The 24,295-nt window shown below is 38.3% G+C and overlaps 1 protein-coding gene across 1 annotated transcript; it reads right to left on the bottom strand.

Annotated features, from left to right (window-relative positions):
* Positions 1 to 9,383: 9,383 nt before the first annotated feature.
* LOC128857345 (pyridoxal-dependent decarboxylase domain-containing protein 1) lies at positions 9,384 to 18,290 on the bottom strand. The gene is made up of 9 exons (XM_054093057.1): positions 17,896 to 18,290; positions 16,931 to 17,827; positions 16,205 to 16,276; positions 15,912 to 16,115; positions 14,145 to 14,213; positions 13,860 to 14,063; positions 13,282 to 13,797; positions 10,913 to 11,109; positions 9,384 to 10,840 (listed from the first exon to the last, which is right to left on the bottom strand). Exons 1-9 carry the CDS (start codon positions 17,944 to 17,946, stop codon positions 10,519 to 10,521), a joined length of 2,532 nt encoding a protein of 843 aa, XP_053949032.1. The 5' UTR covers positions 17,947 to 18,290; the 3' UTR covers positions 9,384 to 10,518.
* Positions 18,291 to 24,295: the final 6,005 nt, after the last annotated feature.

The following is a 24,295-nucleotide window of genomic DNA, read 5'->3' as shown; positions in this document are numbered from 1 at the left end:
GGTCGATTTGGTCGTTTCTTTCTCGTGTTAACCGGCACCAGTTGGATACACCAAGTGAAGCCAACCTCTTCTCCACTTGATCTTTCCAACGCAGAGGAGACCTTCCTCTTCCTTCCGGAGTTTGTATCTATTCCGACGACATGACCCAGCCAGTGTAGCCGCTGGATCTTTATTCGTTGCGCTATGTCTATGTCGTCTAATAGCTCATACAGCTCATCGTTCCATCGCCTACGATAATCGCCGTTGCCAACGTGCAAAGGTCAAAAAATCTTGCGCAGAATCTTTCTCTCAAATACCCCAAGCGTCGCTTCGTCGGATGTTATCATCGTCCACACTTCTGCGCCATACGATAGGACGGACTTGATGATAGCCTTATAAAGTGCTAATTTTGTTGGTCGAGATATGGCTTTACTTTACTTTACTTTACTTAGTCCTAAGTAGCACTTGTTGGCTAGAGAAATTCTCTGTTGGATTTCAAGACTGACTTTGTTATCGGTGTTAAGCTGTTTACTAGATAAACGAAGTCTCTTACAACCCCGAGATTAGAACTGTCAATAGTGACGTGGCTACCGATACGCGAGTGCGCCGACTGTTTGTTTGATGACAGGCGGTACTTCGTTTTGTCCTCTTTCACCACCAGACCCATTCGCTCTGCCTCTTTATCGAGCTTGGAGAAGGCAGAAGTAACAGTGTTTTAAGACCGATGATGTCAATATCATCGGCATACGCCAACAATTGTATGCTCTTATAAAAAATTGCACTTAAGGGACTGAAACATTTTTCCGCTTCTGAGAAAAGTATAAAAACAGTTAATAATATGTCATGGGAGGCTTAAAGTGTTATGGGGGGCTTAAAGTGTTATGGGAGGGTTGTCCGCTCAAGAGAAAAAAATAAAAAAATTTATTAAGCCTTTGTGGTATGCACTGAAAAAAGTGTCCGATTAAGCGAAGTGCCCGCTAGGAGAGAGTTCACTGTATTTTAATTTTAATAGCTCAAGTTGCAATTAGTGGCGCCGTACCTTAGCCATAACCGTAACCATAGCAATCAACTGTTGTGAACGAAGATATGGGTGTCTCTTTAAACGATTAACGGTGCCGCACCATAACGCCATAACCGTAACTCTAGCCGTATGTATCTATTGAATTTTGGTTTTTGCCCGTAACCGTAAGCAGCTGTGAAATACTTTAAAATTGTTTTGATATTTGAGATAAAAAAAACTTGAATAATAGAAATCAACGACGAAAAATTAATTGATTAATAGAAAACTATCAGTGGTTTTATGACAAAATAATATTTGCTTGTTAATTCATTAATTCTACTTCAATATCAGCTGTCTATGGTTACGGCATGACCAAGCGACAAACGCTGTAATGTTGCGGTTATGGTTATGGTTGTTTTTTTTTTCCTTGTTCACTCCTCTCGAGAGCATAGGGCCTCGATTAGACGCAGTCTTGCGTTGGTTTCGTTAATCTGTTTTTGATTTCTGGCAGGGTAGGCGATAAGCGTGCCGCTACAATGGTTAGGTTACGACAACACTAATTGCAGCTTAAACCAGCTTGTTTTTGACTTTGTTAAAGATGAATTGAAGAAAATATAACTCAAAACTTTTAGCTGGTTTTAAACGAATTTTTTAAGTAAGTAAAACATTGTTTTTTTTTTTGAGTTGATTCTTTTACTGGAAATTTCAAAAAATGCTCAAATAACGACTTACTCATACACACTTTAACCAAGGCAATGAAAACAGAGCAATACTTAGAACTTTGTCGAGGCAAACCAAATAGGCTGACTTGTTTTAGTTTTCTAAACGCCAAAAACTTTTTAATATATTAGAAAAAAGGAAAGCAAATAAATTTATAAAAAACACTTAAAAAAATTATTTTACGTGAAGAAAGGAAGTGGCAAAATGTTGGGCTTTTAAAACTAAATTGAGCATAAACTAAGTCACTGAGGTGTAGCAATACTGAAAACGTAGAGGTTGCCGCCAATTCAAGTATGAAACTCGAATATTTTAAAGTTCGAGCAATTTAAGTTTGTATGTATATAAATACTTGTAACGATTAATTAACCCAATGGCTAACAATAAAAATGTACAAAATGTTTTGTAAAAAAGAAATTTCAAAGTAAATACTCAAATAAGAAAAAACAAAAAAAAATAAAAATAAAAATATGTAAGAAAATGCAATAAAATAAATTTATTCTTATGTATCACTTTTATATTCGCTTTATTAAAACAAAAACAAAAATATTAATAAATAAAAAATAAATAAATAAAAAAAAAACAATAAGCTTATATGAGTACTCATAAGGAGATAATTGAAAAGAATGTAAGTGCGAAAGATAGTTAAAAAACCGATACTCAGTTGCATGTTTAAAGAATACATGCAGTAAATATAAGGAAAAGAAACTGTTTTTGGAAATAAAAAAAAAATATTAAAAAATGTAGAACAATTAATATATGGCAAATAAGGAATGGCTTTGAAGTTAGTATGGTTTGCAATGGAACTGCCGGAAATTAATTACAAAAATATTAATTTATTTACCAGCAAACAAAAGAACTGATTTTTTGAAAACTAAAATGTCTCAGTTTTGTAAATTAAAATTTTTATTGAACAGACTTCGAACTTGGATGAAGCTAAGGAAATAAGCGCATACAATAGATTTTAGGGCTCACATTGAACCTTTTTGTTTCTTGATAATTTATACGATGTTATGACATTTCTGTAACTGAATATCTCGTACAAGCCACTCTCTTATCGGCTAATAGCACATTGATTGCATAAGTACTTTAAAAGTTGCATATATACATATATATATATACATATTATATAGCAATATAATCATAAACTCTGTGTTAAGTGTTGTCGTACTCCCTGTAGTAGTTATAAAAATATAAAAAAATTAATAAATAAATAAAAATAGAGAATATATACATTGAAAATAAAAATGATAAAAAAATAACTAAAAAAAAAAAATAAATAAAAATAATAAAAAAATAACTAAAAAAAAAAAATAAATAAATAAATACTAAAATCAAAGTGAAGTAATAAACAGAAAAGGCGAAAATAAATTTAGTGTAAGCACTTGCTTATTTAAATACGAATACTAAATGTATTGAATAAGGCAAAACGAAAAAAAAAAACAAAAAGAAAAACGAAATACAAATAGCTAAATGAAATCTTAAATACTTAATGTTTTTATACTATTTATTGTATATTTGTAATAATAATTAATATTTGTAACACTATTTTTTTTATTTATATATGCAATTATATGCATGTGCACACATACATACATACATACATACCAGGTATATACATATGAAATGAGATTTTTTTTCAATTTCAAACGTCTTTTAACAAAAAAATGGTTACAAATTTATTCTTCAAAATAATAGCCATCGCTGGCGACAGACTTTTCCCATCTCTCAGGCAATTTGTGGATGCCGCGCCCCACACACCATTGGCCGCAAACCAATCATCGCGCCATTTTTTGGCTTCTTCGTGAGAATTGAAGCGCTGCTCGGAAAGAGCGTGGCAAATGATAATCGGAAGGCGCCAAGTCTGGTGAGTAAGCTGCATGCACCAGTGGTTCCCAATCGTACGTCTCCACCAATTCCCGGGTCGCTCTTGTTCGATGTGGCGGTGCATCATAAGCTTACATGCATCACAACAAAAAACACATGACCGTCGTACAAAATCCAAAGGACGAATTTCCTGTTAGAATGTTCCCGACCAAACATTTCACGCATCACTGCAACCCTTACAGGTTACTGGTAGGTAGGGGATTATGCAGCCAGACTCAACCTCCCTTTCAATCCCATCTGCAGAAGCTGTCAGGCGGAAGGGGTGAAGGAATGTCTTTTCCACTACTTATGTGAATGTCCAGGGCTAGGTAGGACACGACTTCGCTCTTTCGGTAAGCCTTTCTTACAGCAAATTAATGAGATCTCAGACATCGAGATAAAGAAATTGCTGCTATACTTGGATCTCAAATGGATTCGACTTAATAAAAAACAAAAGAACAGTGGTGGTAAAACGGTGCTTATTTCAGTAGAAATACTCAATACACTTCAACAACAACTGTATCCATCCGGCCCATCCAGATTGAACTTCTTTTCGTCACTAAATACTGATTTTATCCATTAAACAAGACCGTTATTTGTAACAGAACTCCAAGTCATGTGGTCCCTTGCAATTTTTTTATGTTTCAGATGTGGCGTTTTTATAATAGTCTTTGCAAACGTGGATTTGGCTAGAAATGGCAAACGTTTCCTTAAGTTTTGCTGTTGAAAGGGCGCAGTTTGATGCCTGCCTACAGATTTTTCGGGTTTCCTTCGGTGCCAAAGCCATCGCAGATCTGCTTTTGTAGTTCTTACCATAGTTCTTACCCATATCTTGTTTCACGTAAATATCCACAACATTTGGATTTCGACCAAGTTTTTGGCAATTTGGCGACTTAAAAGTCCCTCTGATGTCAAAATATTGATTTGTCCTATAAAAACCTGCCTGCTGTCCATTCTCTAATAGTTAAAAAGTTAATGTAGGCAAACTGAGTACCTCTATACAAGTGAATCAGTAAATCAACCAATAAAACCACAGCTGCTGAGGTGCTACTGCTGCAAAATACCGTTAGATTCAATAATATTTTGATGCCTGTTTATTTCCATGCAAAGTACAGCCGTCACTCGAATTATCAGAAACCCTTGGGTTACTAGATGAAATGCGGTTGCTTTAAAAATAAATTTCCTCCATAAAAATAATTGCCTCTAATCAAATGAACCGGATTTTGTGTTTCTATTTAATTTTACTTTTTAATTTTTTGTGCACCAAAATTAACTTGAAAGTAATTTGACTCAAATCTTTTTATTAAAAAATTTCCTGCTATACCAAGAAGTACTCTATGTAAACTAAGCCTAAGGTATACTGCGTGCCAATAACATTTAAGCTATGTAGTCTATGTATGTATGCATGCATATTTTTCATTATTTCATAAACTTTTATAGCATTATTTGTGTATAAAAAATATCCTGTTTTCGTGTGTTCCTCAAAAATAAAAAAAGTTAAATTAAAAGAGAAAAAAAAACAATATTGAATTAAGCAGCTCCTGATATACATACATATTTATATGAATTGTAAATATTTAGTTCAAAAATTGAATGATTTAGAGCAAAAGCTTTTAGTGCTTATGTCCAAGTTTCCTTTTTTTACAAACTTAGTGTATAAACAATTTTTTATAACTAATCTCATGAATTCTAAGACCCACACATACATACAAACATACATAAATCTAAGGGCAATAAACTAAGTTGTAATAAATTTGGTGTTTCAAAAGTGTGGACATGCAAAATGTATGCATGTAAGCAGTTGCCGTACATTAAAAAAAAAAAAATTAAAAAAACAAAAACAAAATTATAATACAATAAAAATAAAACACGATCGATAAGCACAAAAAAAACATATTAAAATATTGAAAATTCGGCAAACAACATATAACAGTAAATGAATAGAGATTAAAGGTAATAGAATTAAAGCATTAATTATTTATTCATATTATAATTTGAAGTAAATATTTATAAATAAAATTTCCATAAAGAAAATGTTGAAGGAACATGAGCATCATTATAATAAAATCATGAGAATGAAAAACATTAAAACTGTGAAAAATATAATAAATAAACGAAAAATAATACCTACGCAGTTATTTTACTCAATACGATGGTGGCCATTTACATTTTGTGCACAATAACGAAAACAAAGTGAAATAATAACGAAAATTGCTTCACTGTTTTTTTTTTTCAAAATATTATCCTTGGAAGTCAATACGAGTACACTTCTGCATTCGCTTGAATGAAGGCACTCTTGTCACTCAGAAGTGTATACCTCCAAAACGAGCTGCTTAAAATTTTCTTCAGGTAAAATTGATAATCAGCTGACAAAACGGTTTTGAAGGTTTTTCTCCAAAAAAATTGGTTTGGTGGAATATTTTGCTGTTTTTGGTTTATTTAATTATTATTAATTATGAAGAAAAGACAACAGACAAGAGAAGGAATACTTAATTTAATTGCGCAATTGGCTACTATGGCAGCAATTGAGAGTATATTAATTATTAATTTTATTAGTGAATATTATAATCAACGCGTGTCCGTGTATTGTAGGTGAGGCACGGCAAGCTCTGCGAGCTAGACATTCCTTCTAACACCGACCAATTTTATAAGGAGTGCTTATGAGTTAGGATTCCTCTGCCTTTTTATGTAACGAAGTCACGTCCATCGTAAAAACTGAAACAACGTTTAGGAATTGCATCTCTTTAGGCAAACGTATCGTGATTGCTTTATATACACGCTTGATTCCTTAGCTGAATACAGGGCGATCGGCAGACTGTTCGGAGTATCAAAAGGAAGCGTATGCAATATTTTACAGGATTTTTGTTCAGCAGTCTGAAATAAACTCGCTCTTAAGTATTTACCCAGCAGATTTCTTACCCAAGAGATAATCGAAGAGTGTGTTAAGGGATTTGAGAAAATGGATTTCCACAATGTTTGGGGGCTGTCAATAAGTTTATATGTTTTAATTAATGCTCAAATATCTGAAATACGTTTAATTAACTTCAGATGGATGCCATATTGAAATAAGACCTTCAGCCAGTGATGCTGTAGACTACTATAACTATGAGGGTTGGTACTCAATGGTTTTACTAGCCCTCGTTGGCCACAAGTGTTTATATTGTATGTATATAAGTTCGTTGCAAATACTGACCTTAATTTTTCATAGGCATAGGTTTATGTATATAGATGTGGGGGCACTCGGCTGCAGCCATGAGCAGAGAGACTCACATTTCGCTTTACACAATTTCTAATGAAGTAGTAGAGAACGCGTTCGGTCACTTGAAAAGTAATGAGCCTTATTTTTTATAAGCAGTTTTATTAAACCTTTTGGCTTATACAACTAATATTCTTCAAAATAGGACCCTTGAGCGTCAATACACCGCTGGTAGCAGTCCTTCCACTGCAGGAAACAGTTTTTAAACTCATTCGCCGGAATCGCATTCAATTCGGCTGTCACAGTTTTTTGATTGGCCTTCAGCTTTCTTTTCAGACGCGGGAACAAGAAGAAGTCCAGAGGGGACAGGTCTGGGCTGTAGGGAGGGTGGGGAAGCACCGGAACCCCCATCTTCACTCCGGGTCACATCTTCGTCTGTTTGCCTCGTCGAAGGCCTTTCAGATCGCTGTTCGTCTTCGACGTCCTCCCGGTCTTCCTTGAACGACTTGTGCCACCGTTTTACCTGGACACTGGTCAGAGATTGGTCCCCGTAAGCCTCCTTGAGTAGCCCAATGGTTTCGGTACTCGTTTTGTTTAGCTTTACGCAAAATTTGATCGAGTAACGTTGCTCCAACGATCGCTGCATTTTCGCCACTGCAAAATCCTGACACACTTTTAAAACAGCTGTCCCGCGCGGAGGGATGTGGACTGCACCGCTATTGCCAGCGAACTGGGACCGGTTTCTAGTGGAAGGGGTAGGCCCAACGATCATTTTCTCCCACCAGCCGATTCGGTTGATCGCTTGGCAGACGCTCCGCGCGGGAAGGCTGATTACTTTTCAATCAAACCCTGTAAGGTTTAGTAAAATTGGTAGAGCCAAACAAATTTCGAATTGGCAAATCAACGAGAGCAACGAGAACTGACGTATTATACTCAAGACCACAACTTCAGTGCAGAACACATAGGAGAACCAACCGCTTCGTTTTTATGTTTTTTTAAATTTAATTTATTTTATATTCTTTTTAAACCCTTTTTTTATTATGAAATTAATTTAACAAATTTAAAGTACTAACAACATGTGGTATGTCTGACAGTGGCCGGTGGTTTCTTCATTTCCCCAGACTCCGTTTAACTTGAGACTCTCCGCCGCCTTCATCGCTTCCTTTCGAATTTGAAGCTCTAGAGGTTGCATGTTCAGAATGGCGTTGAGGTCATCACCAGATGTTGTACTCATAGCTCCAGTGATACCCAAGCACACACTTCTCTGTAGTCTGTTTAGGGGTTTTACTCTGGAATTAATCATTGTAGCCTTCCACCATACTACAGAGGCGTATGTAGTAATGGGTCTTATCAGGGTGATGTACAACCAGTGTACTATCGCCGGTCTTAGAGCCCATGTCTTGCCAAAGGTTCTGTTACACTGTCAGAAGACTTTTAGTGTCTCGAGAGAGCTTCTGCTCGACGTGCTTACGGGTTGAATACGGGGTGTGTGGCAGCAATTCATAACGCAATTCATGTAGTTTGGCGGCGACAACTCCGGATGTATGTGCGGGTGCATTATCGTGGTGAAACTGCACCTTCTTTTTCGCCAAATGCGGCCTTGTCTCTTTACATTTTTTGTGAAAGCGGTGCAATAACTCAATCACTGTAGTATTGTCCAGAGATCGCTTTTCCTTTTTCTAAAAAATCCATGAGGATGACGCCGTTTGCATCTCAAAAAATAGTCGCCATGACCTTTCTCGCCGATGGGACTGACTTCACGCTCTTTGGAGCAGATTCACCGTGAGATATCCATTGTTTCGATTGTTGCTTAGTTTCTGGTGTGTAATGATGAATCCAGGTTTCATCAACGGTGACAACTCGACGAAAAAATTCCTTCGGATGTGGCTTAAATTATTTCAAACACTGCTTCGAAGTTTCCAGCTGCATGCGTTTGTTGTCCACCGCGAGCAATCGCAGCACGCATCGGGCCCACAATTTTTTCATCACCAACTCATCATGTAAAATATTAATTGCGCCGTTCCGTTCGACACACCTATGGCTTCTGTTACTTCGGGCAATTTCGTTCGTCAATCAGCGAGAATCATGTCGTGAACTTTTTGAATAATTTCCTCGGTAACCACGTCTGCCGGGCGTCTTAGTCGCTCCTCAGCAAAAACGGATGTTCGCACAAGTTTAAATTCGTTGAACCAATATCTAACTGTGGTCATAGATGGCGAAGCGTCCCCATAGACAGCATCCAACTTTGTTTTTACCTCCTCGCATTTTTTCCATCCAAAAACAAAAAGCGAATTACCGAACGGTGCTGCTCTTTTTCCATCTTAGGGAAAATCACGAAACACGCCTTACTCGAATAGCTGCCAACTCCAAACTAACCTATCAATCAGTCTGAAATTTGTTTTGCTGCCGTTTGATAGGCGACAGCTCACGATGCTAACACCAACTTCCCTTATTGAGCGGCCCTCGTATGCATGTAACTTACCAGGAAGTTTCGTCGTCAATAAAATGTTCAAATTGTGCACACTCAGCTGAATTATTTCGCTTTATTTTTTTTTTTTTTGTATCTATTTTCGTTATCATCTTTAATTTGTTTACTATTTTAAATAGTATTTTAAATTTGTATTAATATATAATAATAATGATTTACTATAATAAAGTACGATAGTTGAAATTTCTTCTTGTAGAATATGGAAGAATATGTAGAATAAAGCAGTACATACACTTCAAAAGAAAAATTAGGTAATTAAAATACGAAAGGAGGCAAAATAATATTAGCAGAATAAACCACAATGAAATAAAGGCCATTGATTTAAACTAATGGGAAAGGAATTAATGAAATCACATACACAATTATCGTTAAAATTTGCATAGCTTAGCTAAAACTGCTTTATAAAAAACGCTTATTATCTTCTCTCACAATTTGTTTTTCATTTTTAATAAGAAACCGCTTTAGACATATTTTCGTATTTTCACTAAAAGTAAAGGGAATGATTTTACGTAGAAATTGTTGACAAAAAAGAATACCAGCTCGTTACATAAAATTTCAACCGACATAGTTTTGTACGTTACTTAATTGGCTACCCTGACATACTCGTATCTGTGAGAAGAAAATTGCTCCTGTTCAATATTTTAAACGATTTGAAAAGTTTCTAAAATTCGCTTCTTGGCATAGATACAATGAATGCCCTTTATTCTATAAGGTGCGTATTGAAATTAAAATATGGTACGCGTAAATTAATAAAGGGGATAAAATATGATGCAGATATATGTAAATAATAAAGTATACATATGTATGTATGCACGTATATATACATACATATCAATAGGGGTAGATAATACATTATGAAAAGTACGCGATCTATTTTTCTTAATAATTTTCTAACGCGTCAATTGACATTCGACATTATGAGCACGAATTGCATTGCATTTTTCTATTAGTTTTTTCGTGCACTACTTTCGGAAGTTCGTTGCTCTTCATGCCTTTTTTATTGCATTTTTTACTACTGCATAACTTTGCCAAAAATACAAAAATGCTTTCTATTATGCACTATGCCTTCTTTTTTTCTTTTTTTTTTACATATCTAAGAGAAGCTTGTGACATTTATAAACACTTTTGACCTTGAAGTACGTCTGACGCATATCCAAGCTCCAACATCGTTTTTGCAATGCATTGTTGGCTTTGCTAGCTGACAATAATTTTTGTTTTTATTGCATTACATAAAATTTTTTTGTAATTCGAAAAGTTCCTAGTACTACTGATTTATTTGCCATTATTAATTACAATCGCATTCGCGTTATTGACGGGCACCAATTCAGGCACCGAAGAATGTTCACTACTTTGGCTTATATTGCGCGCATGACCATCACTGGCCTCAGCGATACTATTCGTAGTTGACTGTTGCGTTTGCAGCTGCTGCTGCTGCTGTTGTTGTTGTTGTAATGGTGCTGTTTGCATTTGTGATGCTGGATCGGGAAAGACTGGCGGCGCTGCATTGGCAGCGGAGATGACGGGAGTTTGCACCATGGGTGTGGGTGGTGAGCGTCCTGTTTGATGTGGCGAGCCCGACATTTGCATGTGATATCTGTGAAGTGCAGTGAGTGAGTGTAGGTTTGAGCATCGCAAATGATACGAGATATTTTGTCGCATGGCTTACCTGTAAATGTTTTCGGTGCTCTCGACAACGCCTTGCGTTAGATTGAGACTGCGTCCTTTGATACCACCAGCCTCTTTAGCGGGCGGTGACCACCAATTGAAGACACGCCCCACAACGGGCACATGTCGCAGTATGCCGTCTTGCCACATCTTCTCCTCGGTTTCGCGCTGCAAATCGGCGGTGGCAGCCTCGATGCCCTAACGAGAAGTGATTAGAAAGGAATATCCGTAAGAATTCAATTTTGCACTAATAATACAACAACAAAATCTTAAATAAAATTGAAATAAAATGAAATTAAAATGAAATAAAATAAAATTAAAATAGAAATGAAATGAAATAAAATAAACTAAAATAAGATAAAGTTAAAATAAAAATGAAAAAAAAATAATAATATGAAAAAAAAAAAATTAAAATAAAATAAGATAAAAATAAAATAAAAATGAAATAAAATGAAAATAAAATAGAAATGAAAAAAAAAAGAAAAATTAAATTAAATTAAAGTTAAATAAAAATTAAGCAAAATAAAAATAAAATAAGATAAAAATAAAATAAAAATGAAATAAAATGAAAATATAATAAAAATGAAATAAAATGAAAATAGAAATGAAATAAAATAAAATAAAAATGAAATAAAATTAAAATTAAATAAAATAAAATAAGATAAAATTAAAATATAAATGAAATAAAATAAAAATGAAATAAAATTAAAATTAAATAAAATAAGATAAAATATAAATAAAAAATGAAATAAAATTAAATTAAAATAAAATAAAAATAAAGCAACATAAAAATAAAATTAAATTAAAATAGAAATTAAGTAAAATAAAATAAGAAAATAAAATGAAACCAAATAAAAATAAAATTAAATTAAAGTAGAAATGAAATAAAATTGAAATGAAATAAGATTGAAATAAATTAAATAAAAATAATATAAAATAAAAATGAAGTAAAATAAAAATAAAATTAAAATACAATTGAAATCAAATAAAATAAAATAAAATGAAAAAAAATATATAAAAAAAATTAAATTAAATTAAAATTAAATAAAATAAAAAAAAAATGAAGCAAAATAAAAATAAAATAAGATAAAATAAAATAAAAAATTAAATACAATTAAAATTAAATAAAAATGAAACCAAATAAAATGAAAATAGAAATGAAATAAAATAAAATAAAAATGAAATAAAATTAAAATTAAAGTAGAAATAAAATAAAATTGAAATAAATTAAATAAAAATGAAGCAAAATAAAAATAAAATTAAAACACAAATGAGATGAAATCAAATAAAATAAAATGAAAAAAATATATAAATAAAAAATTAAATTAAATTTTAACTTTAAAATAAAATAAAAATTAAGCAAAATAAGATAAAAATAAAATAAAAATGAAATAAAATGAAAATGAAATAAAAATGTAATAAAATAAATTAAATTAAAATGAAAACTAAAATTAAATAAAAAAAGATAAAATATAAATAAAAAGTGACATAAAATTAAATAAAAATAAAATAAAAATGAATCAACATAAAAATAAAATTCAATTAAAATAGAATTGAAATAAAATAAAATAAGAAAATAAAATTGAAATAAAATAAAAATGAAACCAAATAAAAATAAAATTAAATTAAAGTAGAAATGAAATAAAATTGAAATAAATTAAATAAAAATTAAACAAAATAAAAATAAAATTAAAATACAAATGAAATCAAATAAAATAAAATGAAAAAAAAAAATATCAAAAAAATTGAATTAAATTAAAGTTAAATAAAAAACATAAAAATTAAGCAAAATAAAAATAAAATAAGATAAAAATAAAATAATAATGAAATAAAATAAAAATAAAATTAAAGTAGAAATGAAATAAAATAAAATAAAAATTAAATAAAATTAAATTAAATTAAAATTAAAACTAAAATGAAATAAAATAAAAATAAAAATGAAAAAAATAAAATAAAATTATAATTAAATAAAATAAAAATGTAATAAATAAAATAAAACACAGCAAAGTTAAATTAATAATTAATTAGATTAAATTAAAAGATACAAAGAAAATATTAATAAAATAAAATATATCATAAATAAAATTAAATTAAATTAAAATGTATATAAAATAAAATTAAAGTTAAAATAAAAATGAAATAAAACATGTATGTATGTTCATTAAAGAAGCATGGATGGAAGCATTAAGTAAATCAGAATGAAAAAAGTAAAATAAAAAAGTACGAACTACCAAGTAAAGATAAATTTAATAAATAGAGCACCGATATTCAAGAGTGAACTAAAATAAAAATAATTTCTCTAATTTATTTTCACAATTTTAAAGTTTTATACAAAAAAAAACCTTCACATCTACTCCTGTTCGCACTCACCTTTTTCACGATTTCCGACATGGTATCCAACACCCTTGAATTCTCTTGCACACTCTTGCCCACCGAAACAACTAAATCCAACAGCTCTTCGACATCTGTTTCACGCGTAACCATGCCGAAGCGCACGCAGATTAGTCCATCTATGCCCTCGCCCAGCGAGAACGCATTATCGGTTGACTTTAATGCTTCAACGAGATCGGCATTTAGCTTATTTAACTCTGTTTTGGCTTGATCGGTGAGTAATGACTCCCAACCTTCGGGCACAAAACGCACACCACCCATACCCGCCCATTCGGGCAGATTCACCATACGCAGCACATCGCTCTTCTCCACCAACCGTATAAATGTGGCTTTGTGTTTAATCGTAGAGCGTAAAATATCCACATTGCCATCGAGAAAATGAGCGAAACTCTCTAAATTCTCCGATGTGGGCGGCTGCTCGCCCAAACCCAACTCCAGTGGGCAGTAGCGGACGCAAGTACCTTGTGTGGGATGCTCAATGATTTCGAAATCAAACTGCATAACAAAAAATAAGCGATAATTTAAGAAAGCAAACAAAAATTAGTTATTTTACTTACATTAGGGCAATCGCGTTGCAGAATTTGTCCCAACCAAGAATTCAAGCGATCAAAGTACGAGGCATTACCGAGCTTCTCGAACACCTTACCGCTATTCTCCAACGCGTTCAAATGCTCGTTATCGGTTTTACCGACTGTTGTTGGTACAGTGGCGCTGCCATCGAATTGAAATACCACCACAGATGCAACAGTCTCGAAAAGCAACTGTGTTCAGGGGAGTATAGAAATTTTAATTATAAGCCAACATGAGCTTGAAATTCAAGCAATTTGCGATAAAGCACTTACATTAGCGTCTAAAGGCTTATTTATGACATCGTTCAGCGTGGTGCCTGATTGGCCGCCAGGTGCGCGACTCTGGTGGGAAATGAGAGAATGAAATAATTAGTTTTCATGTGTTGTTGTTCTACCTATATGGCAGATATTATCATTGCAGGGTAATTACGTTAAACGAGTTTGGTGCAGAATGAATTGAATTGTAGTGTTAATGCGAGTATATGCAGTACTTAGCATGCTTCCCGATTATAAAATATTTCATTTCCAGTGAATTTGCATTATTCATAAAATTCAAAGAATTAAAAAAAAGGTGTGCCAATTACGAAGGCAATTTTCTTTATTGAGCCTTTTGAAATGCTGATGACAACTGAATGTACTTCTGCCATACAGCTCATACAAACCATTGACCTTTTGGAGGTGGCGTAAAACTGTAGGTCCCTCCATTTGTGGAAAAAAACATCTCAAGACGCATATCACAAGCAAGAGGAGGAGTTCGACCAACATCAAATAAAGGGTGTAAGGGCCAGTTATTATGTATATATATTAGTTTGGGAAAAATGAATCCATTATTTGCTCGGTGCATGGCTGTATTGATCCATATTTGGTAAAGTATCGTTCAAGCAATTTCAAGTTTATGCTCGTTTCAAGGTGACATTTCACACTAAAAAAATTCTTTTGCTGACTGTTTACCTGTGAGTTACAGGGTGTTAACGATGGAAGTCAACAAAGAGAAAATGCGGTATGACGAGGCCCATATGCTACCTGTGAAGGAGCATAATAAACTGCTCAGCAAGCAGTTCCTGCTAGGGTGTTACCGCAGGTCTCATCCATGCAGATATCTGCTTCAGCCTGAGCCACCTCCCAGGCGTGTCAGGAGGCACTTCCTTAATTACGCGGACGAGATCCAGGACAAAACATCTCCGACAGTTACTGGATCGAACAGTGTACAGACAGACAATCAACGACATTCATCGGGAGACCCTTACCATCTTCTTAAGCTCCCGACCCCCGAATGCCGTCATCGGAGTACAACCACCACCCATCGCAGACGAAGAGCTCCAACTTCTCCGAGAGTCCAGCGTAACCTTGGCAAAACTAAGTTCTGGATACTGTAGTAGGTTAAACTCCTACTTAGCTAGAATCCATCCCGACATACCAAACATATGTCCGGCATGTGAAGGCACCCCACACGACACTAACCATCTTCTTACATGCTTCATTAAACCCACTCATTTAACAACCCTCTCCCTCTGGACCCACCCTGTCAAAACAGCAAGTTTCCTGGGCGGTGATTACACTACACTGACAGGGCAAAGTTACTGCTACAACAACAACAACGACAGCTAGCCAAATCATTCCAATAATCTATATTGTTTTGCTTTTATTTAATAATGCATATTGAAAAAAAGAGTCCTACACTATCACAGAGGCGAGATCTATTGTATGCATATTTGGATGATGTAAAAAAAAAAACAGTAATTAATCAGCTTTTCTTGTTCTTTAAAGAATCATCAATGCTTAAGGCACTCAAAAAGTTTCCGGAACAAAATGTAAACAAATGAAAAAGTACGCCAAACCATTATCTTTAAAAGCGATAAAACAACAAATACGATGCCACGCGTACAAGAATTTTAGATAAATAAAGCAACAACAGAAAAGCGCGAGTGACATGACTTAATATTGATGTGGATAAAAACAAATATTAACACTTTTTTATCACCTCAAAAATGCTTTTCGTTAAAACCGCAATGGTATCATTTTATGATATTACCAACTTACCACTACACGCACACCTTCACACTTGGATGTGATCTCAAAGAGAATACTACACGTTTGGAATGCAACATGAATACGTTCGGCAATTGCATCGCGTCCTAAAGCTTGCAGGCTGGTCCATAGCGATAGCGAATGTAGGCGACGCGATAGTATCGGATCCGATTCGAAGGCGGTTAGTGCAGAATTTTGCAATTGACGATGAAGTAGCTGTGGGGTATTGAAAGGGAGAGACACATAAAGGGCGAAATTAATAAGTTGTACTAAATTCTTGACGTGATAACTAATTTTAAACTTACCACTATGGGTAGGCTTGGTACGCCCAACCAACTGCCCAAATTCAAAACAATTGAGTCAACAATGCCGCTGATCTGCGGGGGAAAGGTACAATAGATAAGACTATTTTGAATGTGAATACCTGATAGTTAAGTATAAATCATTTTGCAGCCGCTGACAATTATGAGTCAACTAATCATTAATTAATATTTCTAAATTTATGGCGTATCGGCGAAGGATTTTCATAGAGCTTAAAATTGCAGAAAATTATGATATTCATGATAGTTATTTATTTATTATTATCACTGCATGTTTTGCTGCTTAAATTTGGACCTAGACAGAAGTTTGAATGCCTGCTTTTAATGCATTTGTATTATTTCGAAAACAGGTTGATTCAAAGGAAATTAATCCTTTTTCATGAACAACTACTAGTCCGACAGCTTCTGCTCGGATATAAAACAGGCTGCTCGCTTAATGTAAGTTAGACTGTCGATGGATTAGATTAAATTTATTTTAAGTGGAGAGATTGGATTTGCATTGGAAACGATTTTGAAATTCAGTTATAAAATATAGTTACTTTTTTCCAAGAAATGCCATAACAATTTTATAGCTGAATATTTTACCCTCCAAATCATTTTCGCATTATCATACATTTTTTTTTTCTATAAAAAAATGTATCACGCGCAGAATATCCATCAAAATTTATAATTCAAATAGCTTTGAAGACCTTCCACACTCATTCCACTCACCGTATTTGGCCCCTGCGCGCACGCCAGCGCTGCCAATCCATGCCCAGTGGCATGCAGCCAAATGTTGTGCGTCCGGCAGATGTCACTCATGCGCTGCAAATTGTCAACGTAACCACACAATGACGCACCCACATCAGCCACCACTAGTAAGGGTGTACGATTGGCACTCAAATCTGCTTGCACCTGTTTGAGCAGCAGCGATAGATCCATTGTGCCGAAAGTACTGTTGGCCGGTATCAGACGTATCGCATCCAAGGGTATGCCCAGCTGACGGCAAGCATATTGCAGTCGCAGCGGTGTTGTATTTTCCGAAATGTAGAAGCATGGATGCGCTAATGCTGGTATGCCACCTTCGAGGTAGCCAGGACAACGTGCCACTATCGCCAAACGCACTGCTCGCAGTATAGCATCGGCGTTGTCTGTGTGAAAACTACTGCCCGGATCGAGGAAACGAAAGAGTGTACCCAGCCAGCGTGTGGTGTCTCCGGCAATGCTGCTGGATACGCGCACTAAGTGCTGGCGATCTAGATGCGTAAGGTAGGCAACAATACTATGCGATATTAACGCTAATTGTGCCACATCATCCAGGCCAGGTAGGGGAAATTCCGGATCATCATCGGACTCAGAATAAGTGATTAGGGTTTCGAGCGATTTTAATATTTCGCCCGGTGGCTTACAGTCGCCATACAACAGTGTTGTATGTTTTGGCGTAGTTGGAATATCGGGCGGCGAGTTCGCTTCATTTTGTGTGTTGGCATTTCCACCAGCGTCAACAGTGTCTGCGGCACTTTCCGGCAACGCAACGGGTGTTTCATTAATTGGTGCGGTTTTAATATTTTCCAGACCTCGCAATACTTGCGCCGATTTCAATTCAAGTTCAGCTAACCCGGAACGAATCTGTTGTGGTAGGGCGGAGTTTGAAAACTTAATTCCAAATATTTACCAAAAGACAAGTTCAAACTTACACTGGATGCGGCAATTTCTGCTACGCGTGGCTCTTCACCGGCGCTGGACATTTTGTTATTTGTGTGGCCTGTTCACTTTCTCACAAACACACGTTTGTGCACTTCAGTTTTGTAATCTATCAATTCAAACGCACCACCACCTATTTCGTGGCACCACAAATTGATTACCAAGTCTTTGACGTTTTGCCTGCGTGTGATCTATACGGCATAGAGACGGTGCGTTATTGTTGCGATATATTTATGGAATTGTTTGTCCAGTTGGTGCTCTGTGGCCCAATTGTTTTTGTAATACGTTCCAAGGGTTTAAATTTATGCTCTAATTCTACTGCTGTCGTCGTAGTCAGAATTTTCACTTCTTTTAGTTGATGCGTATGCGCTTTATGCTGACATTCACAATTCAGATGTTGTGTTGTCAGTTTTCTGACATTTCTATTGTGATTTGGTTATTCGTTGAGCTGAGCCGGAGAGAATAGAAACATTTATTTCTCAACAAAATTGAAGAGAATCGTCATAAGAGAGTGAATCACAAAGAACTTCAGGTTTGTATGGAGTAACCCAACGAGCAATTTTGAAGGGAATTAAGCGATAAATGAAAGTTAATATATTTATTATAATATTTAATTAGTATAAATGTTGTTGTTGCAGCAGTTAACTTATAAATAATTGATATTAATTTGAATTTTAGCCCTATGCTCCGCAACTGAGCTCGAAGAACTATGATGATGATATTTACTTTTGCCCTTATGCAAATTAATTTAGTTTCACAGCTATCAAACTAAAAAAAATTAAAATTACCAAAAATTGAAAATTTTGGTGAATAATGGTTGAACATATTTTTTTTGTTAATTTGAATGGTAAAATCAATGGGTAGAATTTATGATTTGTTACAATTTATAATCGAAATATTATTTGATTATGGCCTAGACTGCGGCAATGTATTGATTCGGAAGTCACTAAGGAGCTTCGGGTTAGAGATACGAAATAAAAGTCAAATATTTTTTACAGAGAATGAATTTAAAAAAATTATACCTTAGAGGCCGTTCTGATAAACGATTCACCAGACAGGGTTAGTTTGCTGGGGCGACAGCTCTTGGTCGGGAAAAACCCGAGTCATTCCGGTAACGTAGAACCGGCTGCCATGGGAATGAGACCGTTCTGTTGTTGTTTTAACAGCATAGTTTGCCCTGTCAGTGTAGGTATATCATCTGTCGTCTTCGTCTAGCTCATCTAGGGGTAGGCCCAGGAAACATGCTGTTTCGACGGGTTGGGTCCAGAGGGAGAGGGGGGTTAGATGAGCCTGATTAAGGGGGCATGTGAAGAGGTGGTTAGTGTCGTGCGGGGTACCTTCACATGCCGGACATATGTTTGGTATGTCGGGGTCAATTCTGGATAAGTAGGAGTTTAACCTGCTACAATATCCAGAACGTAATTGTGCCAATGTTACACGAGTCTCACGGGGAAGCTGGAGCTCTTCATCTGCAATGGGTGGTGGTTGGACTCCGATTACGGCATTCACGGGACGGGAGTTCATGAAGGTGGTAACGGACTCCCGGTGAATGTCGTTTATTGACTGTCTGAATACTGTCCGGTCCAGTAGGTCTCGGTCAGTTTTGTCCTGGAGTTCGTCAGCGTAGTCGAGGAGGTGTCTCCTGACGTGCCTGGGAGGCGGCTCGGGCTCAAGCAGGTGTCGGCAGGAGTGAGACCTGCGGTAACACCCCAGCAGGAACTGCTTGCTGAGCAATTTGTTGTGCTCCGCGACTGGGAGCATTTGTGCCTCGTTGTGCAGGTGTTGTATGGGTGACATCAGGAGGCACCCGGTCGCTGTCCGAATGGCGGTATTCTGACATGTCTGAAGCTTTATCCACTGCGAATCACTAGTACCAGGCGACCAGACAGGCGCAGCATAGTTTATAACCGGCCGGCCAATTGCCTTAAATGTCGAAAGCAACAGTTCTTTGTCCTTGCCCCAAGTGCTGCCGGCCAGCGATTTGAGGACCTTGTTGCGATTTTGGACTTTAGTGGCAATTGCGGTTGTGTGCGCAGAGAAGGAGAGCAAGCTGTCAAAGGTTACACCCAAAATTTTGGGGTTATTCACAGTCGGAATTGGTGTGTCGTCGACTTTTACCTTAAGGGGCAGCTTGACCTCCTTTGTCCAGGTGGTGAAAAGGGTCGCCGTGGACTTGGTGGGGGAAAGTTGGAGATTCCTCGCAGTGAAAAAGCGAGAAAGGTCGGTGAGGTAGTTGTTCACTTTGGAACACAGGCCATCGATGTCATTGCCCGACGCCATTATCGTGCAATCGTCAGCGTATGAGATCATGGAAACTCCCGCTGGTGGTTGGGGGAGCTTCGAGATGTAGAAGTTAAAAAGCAAGGGTAAAAGGACACCACCCTGCGGTACGCCTTGCTTAATCTTCCTCTGCTTTGACATTTGATCTCGAAAAATCACTGACGAGTGCCGACCGCTCAGGTAGTTCGCGGACCACCTCTTCAGCCCTGGCGGGAGTGTCGACTGATAAATATCATCTAGTAGCGTGGAATGGCTGACTGTATCGAAAGCCTTCTTTAGGTCCAACGCTACTAGGGCAGTCCTCTCGCAGGGGCGGGTTTGGTTAAGCCCGCGATTTATCTGGGCGTTTATGGCGGTGAGTGCCGTGGTGGTGCTGTGCACTCGTCGGAATCCGTGCTGATGTGGGGCTGGGGCCAGGTGGGTCGTAAAGAGTGGGAGTAGGAGGGCTTCAAGTGTCTTCACTACTGGGGAAAGGAGAGTTATCGGCCGATAAGACTCCCCTTGGTTGGCGGGTTTCCCAGGTTTCAATAGTGGGACCACTCTCCCTGCTTTCCACTTGTCAGGGATGATGAGAGTGGCCAGAGACAAATTGAAGACCCTTGTGAGGTATCCTACTCCCAGGGGTCCCAGACGCTTCAGCATCAGCGCGTTAAGTCCGTCAGGGCCAATGGCTTTCGATGATTTCGACTTGTTGATGGCCCCCTGAACCTCATCACCGGAGAAAGTAAGTGGCGCACTGTCGTTCGTCAGTTTGTGCAGCCTTCTGGTAACACGACGTTTGGTTCTGTCGCCCGGAGGATGCAGTGTAAACAGCCGGCTAAAATAGCTCGCGCATCTCTTCGGGTCCGACGAAGTACAACCGTTGAAGGTGATAGCCACCTTGTCGTTGTGTTTCGTCGGGTTCGACAGGGACCTAACGGTGGACCAGAGCTTACTCACTCCGGAGTTGAGGTTACAAGTCTTCAGGTGCTCGACCCATTTAGTCCGCTTATGTTGATTTACCAGTTGCCGGATCTCCAAATTGAGATCCCTTATGCGGGGATCCCCGGGATCGGCCTGGCGTAGGTGGTCACGCTCGTTTGCTAAACTGGCTGCTTCTGCTGAGAAGTGAGGACGGATGTCCTTATAACATCCAGCTGGGATGAAGCGAGCCGCAGCAGCTGTGAGCACCTTGCGGAATGCGCGTTCGCCGACGCGCACATCAGTGGGGATGGGAAGAGCGGCGAAGGTGTCCTCGGTGAATTCCGTGAAGCCGGCCCAATTAGCTTTTATAAAGTTAAAATAGGACCGGTGATTCGCGGAAACGAAATCGGCAGGTCTCTCGATCGAGACGATAATGGGCAAGTGGTCTGATGCAAGCGATAGCATAGGTCGCCACGTTATGCTATTTATCAGACCCGCGCTAGCTATTGTTAGGTCAGGCGAGCTGCTACAATTTCCCACTACCCTGGTGGGGGCGTCGTCGTTCACTGTGCTGAATGTCGAGTCGTCTATCTGCTCTGCCAATTGCTGTCCCCTACGATCATTTGGCAGGCTTGAATGCCAAAGATCGTGATGCGCATTAAAGTCACCTACAACCAATCGGTTTTCACCTCTGATGAGCGCACCTATATCAGGGTGATATCCTGCCGGCCAGCAGGTGACAGGGGGTATGTATATATTAAAAATTTCGATCTCGGAATCGCCTGACCGGACAGCTATGCCTTGACATTCTAAGGTGCTGTCCCTGGGGTCGATTCCTTCATCGATAAGACGATACTGCACAGTGTGATGGACTATAAACGCTAGGCCACCACCGTTGTCTCGCTCGCGATCGTGTCTGTGCACGTTATAGCCATCCCTGGTGATCAGAGATGACCTAGCGTGCAACTTTGTTTCTTGGACCGCAGCTATCTTGATACTGTGCCGGTTCATAAAGTCGACTATCTCGTCGACCTTACTCGTAAGTCCGTTGCAGTTAAACTGGAGAAGCTTGAAGCTACTCGGTGAGGTCAGTGTAATCCGGGGGGTGAGGGACGCGTGTGGTTGTCTACGTTGGACCTGCTGTGCAATCCACTGTGGTTGTTGCGGCCTGATGGTGGTGGGCGGCCGCGCCTCCGGGGGAGGTAGTGGGTGCAGAGCTCTGCAGCAGGGGGCAACGTAGGCAGTTGTCCACTCACGGGTGGTGCGCAGGCCGGAACATCTCCGAAAATGGCACCAGCCACTGCAGGAATTGCATTGGACTGATACCAGATTCCGAGGTATTACGGTCTGACACACGGAACGGACTGTACGGGGGACCAGGAGCTGCTGGTTTGTCCCCGCACTGGGGTTGGAGCAGGAAGGGATAGGAGGGGTTAAAGGGGAGTTGTGTTGCTCCGATAGGCTCCTCACCGTGGAGGTGTGGGTTGTGGTGGCGGTTGGTAGTGCCGGCCTATCAGGGGGTGTGGTAGCCGTGGAGGCATCAGACGCCTGTTGGCGGGAGCAACACGTGGCCACATACCGTGTGGACCACTCCCTGTGCGACTTAAGGCCTGAGCAGGTCTTAAGGTGGCTCCACCCGTTGCACTTATTGCACCTAACCGAGGTGGAGTTCGGGTGGAGCCGTTGATGGCATACGCAGCAGTAGAATACCTCTGGCCCAGGGTTGGATTCGACTCCAGCCCTGAGGAGAAGTATTTGGAGCAGGTTAGCTGCGAGAGTTTGCTCCTGTGACGTAAGGGGTGGGGTGATATACGATACACTAGACAGGGCTAGTGTACTGGGGCGGCAGCCCTTGATCGGGAAAAACCCGAGTCATTCCGGTAACGTAGAACCGGCTGCCATGGGAATGAGACCGTTCTCTCAATGTCTGGTTAATATTACTCTTAACTTTGGACGTACTTTTATAGTAGTATAGTAGTGTTTCGCTTCGTATCTTTTTTAGAAGTCATTTACGTTTTTGTTCAATAAATATAATTTGTGAATTTATAAATTTTTCTTACTATGTTAAAAAAAAAGGACTATCGATCATCCAATACAATTTTCATTTCAACTGTGGTTTGGTTTTTGTGTAAATTCAAAGTAGATAATATTAGTCGATCCGAATGAAAAAGCGCGCAGACAGGGTCAAATAAGCGAAACACGTCAAGGGTTAACTGGTTATACCTTAGGGGGTTAAGGATAGTCAGAATTAAAAAAAAAATTGATTTTATTCTGTATTTTCTTAAATTCGCTTTGTCCACTGCGAATCTTTAGTTCCAGGCGACCAGACAGGCGCAGCATAGTTAAGAACCGGCCGGCCAATTGCCTTAAATGTCGAAAGCAACAGTTCTTTGTCTTTGCCCCAAGTGCGCCGGCCAGCGATTTGAGGACCTTGTTGCGATTTTGGACTTTAGTGGCAATTGCGGTTGTATGCGCAGAGAAGGAGAGCAGGCTGTCAAAGGTTACACCCAAAATTTTGGGGTTGTTTACCGTCGGAATTGGTGTATCATCGACTTTTACCTTAAGGGACAGCTTGACCTCCTTTGTCCAGGTGGTAAAGAGGGTCGCCGTGGACTTTGTGGGGGAAAGTTGGAGATTCCTCGCAGTGAAAAAGCGAGAAAGGTCGGTGAGGTAGTTATTCACTTTGGAACACAGGCCATCGATGTCATTGCCCGACGCCATGATCGTGCATTCGTCAGCGTATGAGATCATGGAAACTCCCGCTAGTGGTTGGGGGAGCTTCGAGATGTAGAAATTGAACAGCAAGGGAGAAAGGACACCACCCTGCGGTACGCCTTGCTTAATCTTTCTCTGCTTTGAAGTTTGATCTCGAAATATCACTGACGAGTGCCGACCGCTCAGATAGTTCGCGGACCACCTCTTCAGCCCTGGCGGGAGTGTCGACTGATAAATGTCATCTAGTAGCGTGGAATGGCTGACTGTATCGAAAGCCTTTTTCAAGTCCAACGCTACTAGGACAGTCCTCTCGCAGGGGCGGTTTTGGTTAAGCCCGCGATTTATCTGGGCGTTTATGGCGGTGAGTGCCGTGGTGGTGCTGTGCACTCGTCGGAAACCGTGCTGATGTGGGGCTGGGGCCAGGTGTTTCGTGTAGAGTGGGAGTAGGAGGGCTTCAAGTGTCTTCACTACTGGGGAAAGGAGAGTTATCGGCCG

The sequence above is a fragment of the Anastrepha ludens genome, chromosome 3 (assembly GCF_028408465.1).
Source record: "Anastrepha ludens isolate Willacy chromosome 3, idAnaLude1.1, whole genome shotgun sequence".
In the NCBI taxonomy this organism is placed as follows: domain Eukaryota; kingdom Metazoa; phylum Arthropoda; class Insecta; order Diptera; family Tephritidae; genus Anastrepha; species Anastrepha ludens.
The sequence above is the reverse complement of the archived record's forward strand: the minus strand, read 5'-3'. Positions and strand labels throughout refer to the sequence as shown.

Excerpts from the sequence above, each read along its gene's own strand:
- LOC128857345 (XM_054093057.1), bottom strand. The coding sequence starts at position 17,946 with ATGTCCAGCGCCGGTGAAGAGCCACGCGTAGCAGAAATTGCCGCATCC. Across the intron at positions 16,116-16,204 it reads TACCAAGCCTACCCATAGTG|CTACTTCATCGTCAATTGCA; the intron begins GTAAGTTTAAAA and ends AATACCCCACAG. Across the intron at positions 14,214-15,911 it reads GTGAAGGTGTGCGTGTAGTG|AGTCGCGCACCTGGCGGCCA; the intron begins GTAAGTTGGTAA and ends ATTTCCCACCAG.